Below are 16,336 nucleotides of genomic sequence, written 5' to 3' on the forward strand. Positions count from 1 at the left end.
CTTTTTAAAAAAATGTGTGCTGTCGGGGTAACACCGTCACCCAGTGAGTGGGGTAAGCCCGACATGGTCTGAGGCTAGTTGGATGTTACTGACACATATTTCGCATCTATTACCGATGTCTCGCTGATAAATTAATTAATTAATTGACTGTGATTTATGAATGATTCCAAGGGTTATTAGAGGTGTCAAATGTACTGAATCAAGTTACAAAACTGGCGGCTTTCCCGGTGGTATATATTTGAAATATGCTCCGGTGTGATCATTGTGATCCTGGCTTCGATGAAACCAGTAAATAATATGATTTAAAGTGCCACATGATAGGCTTGCCGAGAATCAAATTCTTTAATTGTTTATACATAATGTTCACCGGAACTTGTTCCGGCAATCTCCCCAGAACCAGCTAACCGACAACAACCAAATTCAACAGTAACATACAGAAATGTGAGATCTCTCATTCGGCGGTTTCCGAATTCAAATTGGTTCAGTTAATTCGATTAAATTCATAAACAAACTTAGTTGCTGGTGTAACCCCCAAGGGGTGCCGGTTTCACCCGCACTGATTGCTAAATGTCGTTTTGATCTAAGTTTCAAAACTTCACTATTCCTTGTAAAATAACAGTTTGAAAGTACTGAAAACCTTCATATCTTGTAGAAAACAATCTGGGCAATCATTCTGTGAAAGAAATTTAACAATATTCGCCATCAAGTGCTACTGAAGAATCAGTTTCCTTAGGGGGCCGGGCTTACCCCCACTACCCCTATATGAAATTTGACAGCAGTGAATCCCCTCTGACTGAAACTGATGTCTGAGTTGATTTGTTTCAGACTGCTGGGTACTCCAGAGTAAGTATTATTCAGTGAGTTAAATAATAATATTGTACCTGCTGCCAGTCCACCAGAGTTTTGGTTGTATTTGTCGGGATTTCAGCCACTTATCTCCTCCGATGACGTGCAAAAAATTGTGGCCCGGTGCGACGTGATTCGTTTAGTACCGAAAAGGAAGGATGTCTCGAACATGTCGTTCGTTTCATTCAAAATTGGATTGGACCCGTCATTACAAGAACGAGCTCTACTTGCTTCGACTTGTCTAGAAGGACTAGTGTTCAGGGAGTTTATGGACCAGTCAAAAAACTCTCGTCGACCAGCAGCCAAACCTGTAGACAACGACCAGACGCCAATTTGATGTGCTGTACATTGGACGGTGGGAACCAAATGGGTTCTTGCCCCCACTGACTGGGTCTGGATTTACTACCAAAACGTCCGAGGCGCAAGGACTAAAATTGACGACCTGCTCCTAGCTGCCACAGACAGCAACTACGACGTCATCATACTGACTGAGACCGGATTGAGTGACTGCATCGACTCCCTGCAAATCTTCGGTTCATCGTACAATGTTTTCCGTTGTGATCGCAGTCGCATTAATAGTAATTAAACGACTTTTGGTGGCGTTTTGATAGCAGTTCATCATCGTCACAGTTCCACTCTAGTACGTACTCGTCATGGTGAAATACTAGAGCAGGTGTTTGTTAAAGCTATGGTTGGTTGTAATGAGTTGCTGATTGGGGCTGTCTACATTTCACCTGACCGCAGCCGTGATCCCCAGTTGATGGACGAACATGTGACATCTGTTAACGAGCTATGTGACCACGCTTCCTTTGCTGACCAGGTGCTGATATGCGGAGATTATAATCAACCTCGTTTGCAGTGGTGTAAACCGACTGACGGTAACGTACTTCTGGCTGACACATCGACTACACACTTAAAACTGGATCTCGAGCTCGGCAAAAAAACATCCGAGTTCACTCGGCAACTTTGGATTCAACCGGTATTTCAGCAAAAAAATTGCCGGTTGCCGACAGTTGTCAGATCATTTTGCCGAGACTTCGTCCAAAAAACTAAGCTTGACGAATCTCGTCTCTATTTTTTGCAGAATTTATCGTTAAAAACTGTCGATGCCGAGGTCAGCAGAAACATTACTGGTATCTCGGCAAAAATTTTACTCGTTGCTGTCATTCTTATGAACGAGTTGCCGCCATTTTTCTTAGTGCAAATTTATGCGTGTTACGGGTGAGCAAACAGGAATCAGATACAAGTTTGGCTGAAATTTGTGCAAATTACAAGTGTTTACAATCCGGTAGCCGAAAAAAATGTAATACAGTTTGGTGGGAAGTGGCTGGAACTCAAAAAGTTTCATTTCGTGTGAATACAATATTGTATTTGTTTTAGGGATAGGCATTAGACGTAATTTTAGATTAGATGTTTAGCTCAATGCCCTACTGGCGAGCAAGATAAAGACAAGCAATGCCGAGATTCGGCGAAATTTTTTAAGTGTGTATATCTTCGACAAGTGCTACTTTATAAGACGAAATGAAATATTTGCATATGACTCAGGCTAATTGGCATCGTAACGAATATGATGACACTTTTGATCTTGTGTTTTGCTCTTCTAACTGCAAAACATCTGTTGACATTGCTGCTGCACCACTGCTGCCCATTGACCCACCTCATCCGCCGTTGGAAATATCTGTTCCTGTTCAACAAACGTGCCGGGTTGACGATCGGAATCCATTTTGCAATAAGCGCATTCTGAACTTTGGCAAAATTGATTACGGCGAATTACGTGGTTACCTCTCTACTGTTGACTGGGATTGCCTAAATGCTTGTCAGAATGTCAATGATATGGCTGCCAGTTTCTGTTCGATTGTTCAGCAATGGTTGCAAATGAACGTTCCATCAAAGAGACGGCCTTTTTCGCCTGCCTGGGGTACCCCACTGTTACGTGAACTTAAACGCGAAAGAAATGCTTGCCAACGAAAGCATCGCGTGCTACGATCTTCTTACAGCAAAATTGGTTTCCAGCGCGCCAGCAAAGCGTATCGAAAGCTGAACTCGGCTTTATACAAAGCTTATGTCATGAAAATGCAGTTTAACCTCCGACGTAACCCGAAAAGTTTCTGGAAATTCGTTAACAGTAAACGAAAAAACTCTACCGTGCCGTGCAACGTGGTCTTGGATGATATTGAAGCGAAACCTGCTGAATCTTCCGAGCTCATCGCAAAATTTTTTGCATCGGTTTTCGACGAAACTCCTGCCTATGAATTCGAAGCTGAGTCTGCTTCATCAGACGTTCCTATGGACTGCATTAATCTGACATCGTTTGTGGTTACTCCTGCAATGGTTATCTCTGCTGCGAAAAAGCTGAAAAGTTCAAATTCTACGGGACCTGACGGTATACCGTCGGTGATGTTCTGTCGCTGTGCTTTTGATTTTGCTGCGCCACTCGCAGCCATTTTCACCCGCTCCCTCAACGATGGAGTTTTTCCCGAAATTTGGAAGCAATCGTTTATGTTTCCCGTGTTCAAATCTGGCGACAGAAGAAACGTAAGAAATTATCGAGGAATAGCAAGCTTATCGGCAACGTCAAAGCTATTCGAAATAAACGTCAGTGATGTGATCCGTAGCCAGTCTATAAGCTACATCTCTAATGATCAGCACGGTTTCATGCCTGGGAGATCTGTTACCACGAATTTGTTGAATTTCACCAGCACCTGCAGGGTTGCCAATGTTTCAGTTTAAACTGGATTCCTCCAGTTTTTTTCAAGTGATCCAGTCAAACAGTTTATTCCCAAAATCTTCCAGTTTTTTAAGATATTTGCCAGTTTTATACAGCTTTTTTATTCACTGAAGCTCCGATTGATTTTCGGAAATATTTTTATAACATAAATTTTGTAGATTGATAAATTATTTTGACAACTCTCAACAGCATTTTCAGTATTCTATCTTCTCGCACGAAACACGGTCAAATTAAAGATTGCATGACATGATTGAGATAAAACCAAACAAATAGATTCTACCAGACCATAAATTTTTTTTATTTATTTTCTGTTGCGTAGCAGTTAAAATATTGTGAGAAGAATCAAATACCAAGAGATAGCGAAGTCAGAAATAATTGAAATTCAAACTTCACTGATGTAATGGAAGAAAATGTTGCTCAATTTTCTTAATTTTGAGATAGATTGATTGCGTAATTTTAAATATTGCTGCTGTTAGAGGAAATTTTTCAGTACATAATTTTAACAAAATGTAAGCCCGAAACAAAACAGTTCTGATTAAAATGAGTAATTTTTTGAGAAGAGTTATCTCTTTAGTTGCTGTATAAAAAACTGTCACTGGATTCAGTCCCCATAACAGAAAAGCACTCTCACAATCATTTTTTTGCTTCTTTTGAATTCATTTGGAATCCAGTTTTTTCCAGTTTTTCCCTCAGCCTTTATCCAGTTAAATCGAAAATTTTATTGGTAACTCTGAGCACCTGTGTTACTGCAATGGAGAACAAAACTCAAGTGGATGTCATCTACACAGATTTGAAGGCGGCTTTCGACAAAATCGATCACAATATACTGTTGGCCAAACTGTCTCATCTTGGATCTTCTTCGAGGCTGTTATCGTGGATTAGATCTTATCTGACTGGTCGTGAACTTCGTGTTAAAGTTGACTCCAGTGTATCTTCGAGTTTCTGCAATTCATCCGGAGTGCCGCAGCAACTTAGGTCCGTTGTTGTTTACGCTTTTTTTCAACGACGTTGCTTCGAAATTGCGTCTGGGTTACAAACTCATTTACGCTGATGACTTGAAAATATATTTGGTGATTCGTTCATTTGCAGACTGCCACTGTTTGCAAAATCAGCTGAATCGCAACCGATTATATTTGATTATTGCATCAGCGGGACTTCACTCCGAAGGGTTGAGAAAATGAATGACTTAGGAGTCGTTCTGGACCCAATTCTGTCATTCAACAACCACTACATCTCGATAATTGCCAAGGCCAATCGACAACTTGGTTTCATTTCGAAAGTTGCCAAAGGCTTCAATGATCCATACTGTTTGAAGTCCTTGTATTGTGCGTTGGTGAGACCAATTCTGGAGACCGCTTGCATTGTCTAGAATCCTGTTAATTCTTGCTGGATCGATAGAATTGAAGGCGTTCAGCAAAGATTTATTCGACTGGCCTTACGTAACCTTCCATGGCGAAATCCTCTAGCTCTTTCTGAATATGAAAACAGATGCAAACTTTTAAACATGGACACACTTGAGAAAAGGCGTAAAATTCAACAGGCGTTGTTCGTTGCGAAGTTGCTCAGGAGAAGTTAACTCCCCTCGACTACTTTCCATGCTGGATTTTCGTGTAGCTCAACGTCCTCTCCGGTACCGGTCACTGCTGCAGGAAAGATTTCACCGTACTGCCTATGCATATGATGCGGCGATACCCTCGATGATTCGGACTTTCATGCTTGTGGAGGATCACTACGACTTCAGTGAAACTTCTAGTCGTTTTAGAAATAAGATTTCACGTTCGACAATTTTGTAAATTTTTATTTATTCATTAAGACACTACCCATGTCAGATGAAATACAGACAAATACAAATATCCGTACGAAGCATTATTTTAAATTAGAAGCTACGAGTTTTTGCAACTATTTATGGTATACTCGAAAACTGGTTCAGTGCATAACCTATTTTTATTTATACACGTTTATAAGAAAAAAAAAAAAACAGCTGTTATCAGCGATGAGTATCATTCCGTTTATTTTTTTAGTCAAAAATTCTTAGTTAGAGGGTTAGTGATTTCGCTTATTTTCGAGTTACCATTTTGAATAATGCGACACCCGAAAAAATGTTCAATGCTAAGAGAGGTAATAAAAAAAAGTTTGGCTTTTTACCACAAAATGACACTCCGGTTATCGTACTAGCCCCATGAGCATTTTAAAACAAGCTCGAAAGAATTGAGAACAAAACCTTCAGACATGATCACTGTTTTGTGACACATTACATACTTTTTGCTTATTGAACGTATCTCACTATACAGTTTGGAGTAAAACAAGAATGATATATTTGAGTTATAGTGTGATAGCCTCAGATTTTTTTCGCTGTGCTCAGCACATCATGAAAATCCATGGAAAATTTAAGTTTATAAGGAATAGGTAAAAGTGATGTGATATACGTTGATTTTGGAAGTATAATTTCTTAAACATACTTGCTCTCACAGCAACCTCTCATAAGATACATGTCATCTATCAGAAATTAACATATTTTTATTGCTGTTTTTCGTTATTCAAACTTGTTATCTAATTAGGTGGGGGTAGACAAATGTGAGGCGGACACCAGTCCCCCCATTCATCCCATTGGCGTTTCTGCAATTGATGTTTATGGAAGTGGAAAGCTGTGCGCGGAAGACGGTTGTAAAAAATTATCAAACTATATGGAGTTGCTTCACATATTTGTTGGGTAAATAAACAAACAATCCCAAAGATCAGCGAGTTAATCCAGTTCATACTGCTCACTCTTCAACAAGTTCTAAATTGCACACTTGACTCCAGTCGGTCTCGTTAACTGTCACGATATTTATACACTCTGCTTTTGCCTCGCGCATTTCTTGGTTCGAATCAATCTTCGTGCATGGAATTGATTAAGAGCCATATGATTCAAACAAACCTCGCAAACAATTTTGAAACATTGTCGAATTTATAAGATCCTGAAATATTTGTAATTGTGAAGATTGGTTGAAATCATAGTTTTTGTCAGTTTTGTGAACAAGATCTCTTCAACCAATTTAATTTTTAATACTCCTAGCAGTGCGCAAATTTTATGCATGTAATTTGTATTACATACTTAAAATTTGCGCGATGCTAGGAGCACAGGCTAACAGACATAACACTTTGAACAAATTTCCAATAAAATCATCATTCTAATGATTGCGTTACTGTACGATAGTAACACTAGCACCATCTGCTGCCGTGTTCGTGTTCGTCTTGTATTTCGACATCAGCACCAAGTGCCAAATAAGGAACCACAAAATATGTATAAGATTACATGACAGCGCCCCAGACGGCGTTTTTTGTGGCAATGGAGCTAGGTTCCAATGTTACGCCTGTTAGTCTGTGCTAGAAGTATTAAAAATTAAATTGGTTGAAGAGATCTTGTTTATAAAACTGATGTGAAGTCATTCGTTGCGCTTAAACTTAAGCCTTTTCTTGGTGCCGCATACCAATCAACTCTTAACAACGGGAACCCCACCAAACCAATCAATTTTCTAAGAAGTCTAGCAGTCACACATGAAAATGAATCACGAGTTGAGGAATTACTCATCCGCGCTGGTTGTGTTTCGTTCAATCACATGCGAAGCAAAGCACCAATCACGGATAACGTAAATAGTAAGCAACGCGCAGCTGCTCTGCGACAGCAACAGTCAGCAAGGCGCAAAACAAAAACATCTCTCATGTCAAGGTTGCGGGTCTCTCATACCTATTTACGTATACGCAGGGTACGAAAATAATAAATTGAAAAATCTCCACCATCTCTTAAGTGTTCATCACCATCACCGGTGGCAACAAACTTTTACGCTACTTAGCGAGTCTAAATGTCGTCTTTCGAGGCGCACAACGAAAGCCTGTTTTACAGATTTCGTTTCTTGGCTCTCGTAAGAATGACTGGAATCTGTTCAGTACTTTGGCAGCTTAGCAACTTAGCATTGGGCGATACGACGGAGAGTATCGATACTTCAGTATCGATACCCGAGAAACCAGAAGTATCGAGATACCCAAAATATCGGTCAAAAAGTGTCGATACCAGAAGTATCGATACAATAGCTGAGATCATTTTTTGAATTTTTGATATTTACATTTACTGAAAACCAGTAATCGATTCAGTGATTCGCGAAAATACAGCAAAACTATTTGCTGAACAGAAAACAGTATATGAATGTTTGCTGGAATCCAGCAAAATAATTGATATGGCAAAAGTCCTTGTTGGGCTAGATGAACTTAAAAGTTGAAATGATAATCATACATCTCTAGTTCAACAGTAATTTCCCTATGGTCCGATGGGCGGGTGGAATCTGGTGCCTGACGGAAACATGGTTCCCTTGAACTAACTGGTTAACCAGCAAATTGATTTATGCTTTGCTGAATGAACAGCAAATTGTCATAGCTGACAACCAGCAAGTTGTATTTTGTTTTACTGAACATGCAGCAAACGACCTGTCACTTTTATGCAATTGAGCATTACTGAATAATAAGCAAATTTCATTTTGCTGAACAGATTGCTGAAAGCACAGCACACCAGAAAACAGCAAAATTTTGGTGGTTTCCAGCAATAAAAATTTGATGTGCCGACTTTTTGTTGTTTTTCTGGTATCTATCCGCATTCTCTAGAGCAGCGTGAATCAAATGACTTCACAAACAAATACATACAGGTAATGCAGAAATTCTGAGCTTTGGCAAACAAATGAATTAAACAACTTATATCTTCAAGATTTGTATTCACTGGCCCAATGGGCTGTGAAGCTCCCGTCTTATTTGTATAAATTATTGACACACTTCTATATTAATTGATGAGGAAGTTGATGACATAAAAAGTTAGATATGTCAGCGAAAATAAGATAGTGAAGTCTACCGCTGAATTTTTCTAACTAAATAATATTGCAATTTTATTTTTCACTTGTACTCTAACTTGTGTCGACGGAAAGCATGAGTTAGTTTCCGCTTGCCAATATTCGATCTGAGCAGTGTAACTAGAAAACTTATATTTGTTTTTGAAATACAGTCAAATTTCGCTGGTTGGGCTATGTTTAGTTGGGCTACGTTTAAGTTGGGCTCCCGCTCGTTGGGTTATAGCCCAACTAAATCGAAGCCAAACATCATTTCTGATAACGTTGAATTTCGTTTCAGGGGTTTGTGGATGCATTTTAACGCAGAAAGTAAAATTAATTCAAATAAAAACTAATGAAGCTGAGTATATATAAATGTAAACAAACAATATTTTAATCAATTGTCAGAGAAACAATATAAGTTTTGTGGCTTAATAATGCAACGTAGAGCTATGCCTATTTTTGGAAGTATTTGAGAACACGTTATTATTGAGCCCTCCTTTTTGGCTTTAAATGTGTGGCTTAAGTAGAACAAATTTCGAATTTGGCCCTATGCTGCGCTTGGCTCAGATTTTGACAGTTCGTTTGGCTCACAACATTCTCTCTATCTATTTCTCCATCTAAGTTTTGCAAGTGCAAATAGACTTGTGCGATATTTATACTGACAGTGGCAGCTTTTCAGTGGTTCCAGCTCGTATCAACTAGCTGGCATCTCTATCCGATTTGCTTTGCTTTATCGCAGCAAACATCGCAGCGGTTCTACGATGTGTGGGCTCCACTGACACTGACAGACAGCATAACATAGCGTATGAAAAGTGGCGGTGATCTCGTGTAGCCCTTAGCCCTTGTAACATGGCGCGATGTCAGCTAGCTGGTCCGTGTACATAAAAGAATATCGATACAAATATCGCGGTTTTCAGTATCGATACGGTCTGGTATCGGACGCTTGTGTATCGATTCAAAAAATCGAAATATCTCCTCGAAAGTATCGATATTTCCGATACCGATACAATATCGCCCATTGCTATAGCAACTGCGGAGATGAACAAAATTGTGTGTGTCTTCTGTGTGGGAGTGCTACTGTTTGCAGCAAACAGCTGTACGGCACCGGTTGAGCAGGTAAGTTACTGTTTTCACTTAAAGTACAATTCCAAAAATAAGTGAAGTTCCTCGTCTACAGCAAGACCCTATAACACTCCCACTTTTGGACAGGGTTACCAGATCCTCGGCGTATTTTTCGTGTGGATGGCTGCAGTGTCTCAAAAGGTAGATTTATCTCTAAACCCAGTACATATTCGCTAGCTGTGTTGTTCACCAGTTAGGAAACATCTATCATTCTTGTTTTTCTCCTTCACGCACACACAAAAACCAGGAGAACGTCAGCAACACCACCAACAAGAGTTAGTTAATTAGCGTACAGCGGTCGGCCAGTTAGCGAGGGCTTGCTGTATTTACTAAGAGATTGGCGCAGCATCCGGTTTATTCGCGTTAAAAGAGATTTCGAAGGCTGTTCGCACCTGTGTATGTAATTGTCAAAAAGTGCGTGATGACAAAAGCAAAAATATTTCCTTCTTTTTTTTCGCACGCAGAAACCAAACAAAAATATCAGCAACACCGTCAACGCCAATTGTGGTTATTTGTTTCAGGGTCGCGGAGAGCAAAACAAGCTGACGCTCGAAAAGGATTCCCTCTCGAAAGCAACGTTATCAATTCGCCGCAGTGATTTCATTGGAATAAATAATGAAGCATGATATTGCGAACGGACTTTCAATTCATATTTGATGCTGTTCGGGGTTGATGAATAATTAAAATTTGATTGCGTTGTACTTTTCAACGGTTTAGAGTATGAGTATGATTAGTCTAGTATCTAAAATGTTCAGGCCTTATCTGATTGAATAAAACAAGCAGGATTTTGTGTTATTATCAAACTAAATTGAGGTTGATTCGAACTATTTTTGAATTGAGCGACAATTTTGAATTTTCCATTAATTTTTATTAACCAGAGTGCGAAAAAAAAACAGAAATACGTTTTAAATCACTTGTACACTAGCGCCTGATCTAAATGCTTCAACAAAATTAAGGTGAAACGGAACGGAATCCATCATCATTGTTGACAGTACACACTTAGATATTATCACCGAGTACGGTAAAATAAATAACCGGGATTTTAACAACTGAGATCTCGGTAATTCATTAAAATACCGAGATTCTGTAAGAGAAACAATTGAAAACTTGTCAAACTTCAACGAGATTCTCGGTAATATTCTACCGTGATACTCATTAATAAATGCCAAAACTCGTTTTTTTATTAGAGAGGCTTTCGGCTTTTGGCTGGCTCGCCTCCAAAACTCGTTTTAATTTACTGAAGACTCGGAATTTCAACTGTCAAATTATTACGAAAACTTCAGTAAAATTTACTGAAGTACCTATTTTGCGATCAAAATTGACAATTGATTATCCGTATAATTTTGTTAATTATTAAGTTAAATGATTCAACTATTTACAGCATTGGTAGAAACGGAAGAGTTATGTTGCTTCCTGGAAATAAAACAACATCCATCACTCTGCTACCTTCATCCTGCGGAGCGAGTCGATAACCTACAAAAATGAGTAAAGAAAGAATTAATCGTTTTCTTAAAGTATTATTCGCAATAAACACAAACAAGATCTGAGGAGAAACAATGTTTACTCACTCAATATTTCAGGTTAATCTGAATATTACAGATTTCTTCATAATGATAATTAACTGCAACATCTGCTTCTTTCATATCTGAACCGAAACACAAGCAAAACTGATAGTGAAGCTTTCGTTATATTGACAGTTCTATTTTTCGGAATCTCGGTAAGAGTTTTGTTTTTTGATTCGACGAGATTTCGGTTAAATGATGTCAGGGTTCCGAGATTTGGTATTTTAGTTTACTGAACTCGGAAATTTGCTGTTTGATGGATTTTTTCGGCAAACAAATTTAAGGTATCCCGGTAAACACGGTTTCCGATTTCTCAGTAAATTTTTCACGGAACAACGGTAGACGAAAATGTTTTCAAGAAGTAGTAGTAGTAGATATTTTACTTTACCGAGAACATATTGTGCAGTTAAGTGTGTACACACTTAGATTTTATCGCCGAGAACGTAACAGCTGATAAATTCAGCGAAATGTTCTACAAGTTTTCGGCAGAATTTTCAAGAACTTCGGCAAACGAAATTTAATATCTGCTGGTTAACGGTAGATCGATATATTTGCTGAATGTTCGTCGAAATATATTACTGATAGTTGTTAAAAAATTCGCCGAGCTCCATCAGCTGTTGGAAAGTTTGCCGAGATAAATTAAGTTTGTAGGTTTACAATTTTCCTACAATTCGGTTATTTAGCTATACCAGTTTATTATATCATCTGAAAGAGCTGCATTTTCTAAGTAAAACGTGATTATCAAAAATTTTCTATCGTTTTCCTTCAATTGCTAATGCCTTGTTCAGACTACGCCGGATATCACCTGATATCGCCAGATGATATCCGATATCACCTCGAGCGTTCACATTAGGGTGAGCTGATATGATTTGACATTTGCTTTGGTAATTGAAAAGAGAAGAAAACAAAAACAGGTCAAAGCTAAAACAAGACAACAAGAGCAATTGGATTAGGATAGAGATGTCAGCGAGTTGGCTCGCACCAACGCGAACTCTCATACAGAGATGCCAGATGTTTTTGAAAAATGTCTGCGACTGCTCGAAAAACCGGAAAAATCTGCTCGAAATCTAAAAAATATCTATTCGTGAAAAGTCTGCCAAAATCTGCACACATTTTAAGAAAATCTGCGCAAATATAAGGAGACTCTGACAGAAATCTGCATAAATATAGAAAATCTGCAAATATCTGCAAATCAACAAAAATCTGCACACGGACTTTAAAAATCTGCGTTTTGCAGACAAATTTGCACATCTGGTATCCCTGCTCTCATATGCATTTGTCAACATGTGCGGGATGAAAATAGCAAAAATATTTCCTTCATTTTTTCTCGCATGCAACGAGAAGTTCGAAATTTGTAGGGTTGCGTCAAAAGTCTTTTGGCCGTGTTGCCAACTGCTTGAATCGTGGTTATTATTGGTTTTCGAACATGATATCCGCGATAGCATGTAGCCGAGGTGATATCCGTTGACAGCTCGATTGTATGGGATATCAGGTAATATGGATGGTGATATGGCCTCGATAGCACGAATCGCCTGATATCAGGTGATATGCGGTGTAGTGTGAACGGGGTATAAATCACAATTTAAAACTGCTCGAAATCGCTACAATGACAGTTCGCCGCGGTGTACCAACTGTCATTGTAGCGATTTTTATTCTTCATTTAAAACTCAACAATGATTTAAAATTTAAAAAAAAATCACGTTTACATTCACTTAACTGGGAAAGCAATTACAATCTTTTAATGAAATAAAATTTGAAATTATGTATAACGTGTTGATATGTCACCGTTTGTGGCAGAACACACAAAATAAATTCTGAATAAATATTAGTATGAATAATTAACCCATCACAAAACATCTCTCCTATGAAAGAAGATCTAAATGCTCACGCAGCCTGCTGCTGACAAAAGCAATACAATGGAATATATAAAGGTACGGAGATGGTTTGAGTCTCGGGTTTAAAGGGTTCTTTTTTGTTAACAGTGATGACGTAGAAGTCAAAAAACAATGCCCAAAAATCAATGTTCGGTACATTTTTTTCCAAAAATTTTTCCCAGGTTATAACAGTTTACGGCTGAAAATGCCTACCTGCGTCGTTGAACAATGCGGAACACAATTCCAAATGGCATTTTCTTGTTTTTTGGAGATCTACGTCACAATCCCAACACGTGCTTCTGTTTACCTCTTTTTCGTTACTAATACCACAGATAACAGACATCCAAGCTAGAACAAAAAACTCCAGAAATCGCGTGTAAGATTTCAAATTTTTACTCGTTTGGAATGCTAACGACATCTTTCTGCAACTTGCGACTTTAACCAGTTTAGTGATGGCAGCGCTGGATTATAGTCAAAGCTGCCAGACGCATGAACATTATCACAGGTTATAGAGTCGCTGTTTTTGCAATGATATAACACTGATTTTGTGAGGTGGGTGTATTTTTTGAAGTAGAATACTTCTCTCAGGAAGTTCGGCTACATAGGGATGTGAAATGAAAATCTAAAACCGAAGAAAGTGAAAAATATGTCCAATTTCAAATGCTAATAAATCGGTTAGTATTCGATGGATTTCCTTCGTTCTTGCAGCAATAGATTGGAAAATCTTCTAAGATTCTTCTCAAAATAAGTAATTGTAATTTTAATATTCACACTATTGTACTATTGAAAATAATCAAGCCTTGTCAAAACGAAAAATTCGACCTCTTATTGGTCGTTATATGCTTGCTTCCCAAGCACGGTCGACAGGATCATATACCTTGCAATTGAAAACATGCTATTTGGCCTATATAAGAGCCTGTTTCAGCCGGAGCCGCTCATAATAGTTCTAGACAGCGATAACAGCAGTCGTCCTTCCTTAGCAGCAGCACTAGCCCTGTGGTTGGTCACCACGTCTCAGGAGCAGCGCGGTTTTTCTCAGCGTGTGTCGCCAGACAGCCATTATTCCCCCCGTATTGGGGCAGCATGAAGATTGCCATCAGGAAATCCAATTTTGGAAATCAAAATGCCTTTTTCAATAAACAAGTCATTGAAAGTTAATAATTTTTGTCAACGCAAGCAAGCATTCTGTGTTGCATCCTAGCAATTTAAATTTGTCGCACCCGTCTAAATTTACTGAATGTGAAATAGCTTCCACAGTGCATGTTGTCCGTGTATCTTAATTACCCCAATGTTAGGGCAGCTCAAAGGTTGTAATTAGCAACCGATTTCGCAACACGCAACAGCGAGCAAACTAAATCGCTTGATGTTACAAACCGCAATAAGATACGGGTTAAAACCGTTGCATGTGTGAGAGCACCATCGGTGTTTATTCGCTGGATACAAAAATCAAATGCGAATTGTGGAATAATTCGTCTAAAGAACATAAGGAAATGGTAAACCTGAACTGAAAGGCGTAGACGTAGCACCCTTCGGCTATAAAAGAGTATAAAAGAGCAGTATTTCTGGGAAAACTAGCTACATTCATTAGTCGGAAGGTGAACTGGATGGACCGTCCAAAACGTTGACAGCAGTAACAGCATATATCGACACTCAGCAGTAACAGACCATAGCAGCGGGTTGCGCCTGTGGTTGCCTTCAAATTAAACAAATCACTTGCCCTGTGGTTGGTCACCACGTCTCAGGCCTCTGCTAGGCTGAACGCCAACGCGAGCAATCGGGCGAGATTTTTGCCGTACATCAGCCGACGCTTCCTCTAATGGAAAAGTTGGATCATTTTGTTCAGAAGAATATTACTGTCGGTAATATTACAGAGATGCGATTGCATTATATCCGATATGGAATTGAACAATTGTTCTTTTGAGGACAAACAAAACACTTAACTTGAAGAGTTAATAGTTTTGGGTACCAGTAGCAGTATGGTAACAGCCTCAGCGGTAGTAGGGTAGTTTGGGGTAATTTGGACCCCCTAAGGAAAACTTCTGTTATTTCGTAGCCTGTGCTTTCTATCCCACAAACGTAATGTATTATACTATTATTGACCTGTTTTCTATGTTTTTACACAAAAAAATCATGATATTGAGGTCAAAAGAACAAAAAAATAACGAAACTAAAAATAATGATTTTCGGACATAAAAAAATCGTTTGGGGTGAAAATGGACAACTATTGGGGTAATATGGACAGTGTTTGGGGTGAGGTGAACAGAGTAAAAAATGTGAGTTATCTAGTATTAATGGTTACCTAATACACAGTAGAAGGTGATATTAGGTATACAAAATGATAATTGCAATTCTTAGGCATTGCACAGTGATTCTACCATAGGCCAAAAAAAATTACCCTTTTCCAATTATTCAAACTAGCGCGCGCGAACACACACACATGTGTGTGTGTCAGTGTGTGTATGTGTGTGTATGTGTGTGTGTGTGTGTCAGTGTGTGTATGTGTGACTTAGTGTGTGTGTCAATGCATGTAATATATTTCTTTACCCGAAGTTTCATTAGAATCGGATGATATATCAATTTTTGGAAGCACTTTGAATGTTGCTGTGCCAGGAATTGCAATTAGTTTTATGCTCGAAAATCACAATTTTAAGCTTAACTCCGAATACTTGTAACTCCCTCAATTTCAATCTGATTTTGGATCAACAAATTTTGTTTTGAAGAGAAACGTTTACCAAAAATACAAGCGGTTTTTTAATTAAGTTTAAAATATTATGCCGGGAAACCAAAAATCATGTATCTCAGAACTTATGTGTACCGTACGGTCTTGTGAAACAGTTCGGAATGATTAGATAATCGACAGCCTATGGGAAATTTACCGTACTTTTTGAATTTTTGGATCACGGTTAGCATACCGTCGCTCATAATCCGTTGATCCCAAATCCGTGAAACGGGAAAATATATAACGAATGTACTTTGAAGAACGATTTCTTATTTTTATTGAAAGGTCCATCAAATACCTAATTTTCTATTAAATCTTTTAATCGGTCAAACGACTCAAAAGTTGAAAATTTTTGCAAAATGATTGTCGATTTTCGGCAACCCTGATTCAAAAAGGATTACCCTGAAGACCAAACAAACTCATAAGGGTATAATATTTTTCGATAAAGAACAAGTATACCAATGGTGAGTATGATCTGAACAAAAATTAGTCTAATAATAAGAACAATTTCGGACATCAGAAATGAGTTCAGCACTCCAAAATTGGCTTATACGTTTTTGTATGCCCGCGGTGTTAGTCAGACAAAAGAATTTACTTCAAACTCACCTGACCATATCACTCCAAAAAAACTG

General features: G+C 38.5%; 1 protein-coding gene and 1 long non-coding RNA gene across 2 annotated transcripts; both read left to right on the forward strand.

The window, feature by feature from the left end:
- Positions 1-2,367: 2,367 nt before the first annotated feature.
- Positions 2,368-3,576, forward strand: LOC129725902 (uncharacterized). The gene has a single exon (XM_055682315.1). The coding sequence runs from the start codon at positions 2,368-2,370 to the stop codon at positions 3,574-3,576; it is 1,209 nt and encodes a 402-aa protein (XP_055538290.1).
- A 5,844-nt stretch (positions 3,577-9,420) lies between these two features.
- LOC129723405 (uncharacterized) lies at positions 9,421-10,184 on the forward strand. The gene is made up of 4 exons (XR_008727758.1): positions 9,421-9,543; positions 9,605-9,690; positions 9,797-9,945; positions 10,014-10,184. It is a non-coding gene; the product is annotated as an uncharacterized LOC129723405 (long non-coding RNA).
- The last annotated feature ends 6,152 nt before the right edge of the window (positions 10,185-16,336 follow it).

The sequence above is a fragment of the Wyeomyia smithii genome, chromosome 2 (assembly GCF_029784165.1).
Source record: "Wyeomyia smithii strain HCP4-BCI-WySm-NY-G18 chromosome 2, ASM2978416v1, whole genome shotgun sequence".
NCBI classification, from domain to species: Eukaryota; Metazoa; Arthropoda; class Insecta; order Diptera; family Culicidae; genus Wyeomyia; species Wyeomyia smithii.

Coding starts and splice junctions, on each gene's coding strand:
- LOC129725902 (XM_055682315.1), top strand. CDS start 2,368: ATGAAATATTTGCATATGACTCAGGCTAATTGGCATCGTAACGAATAT.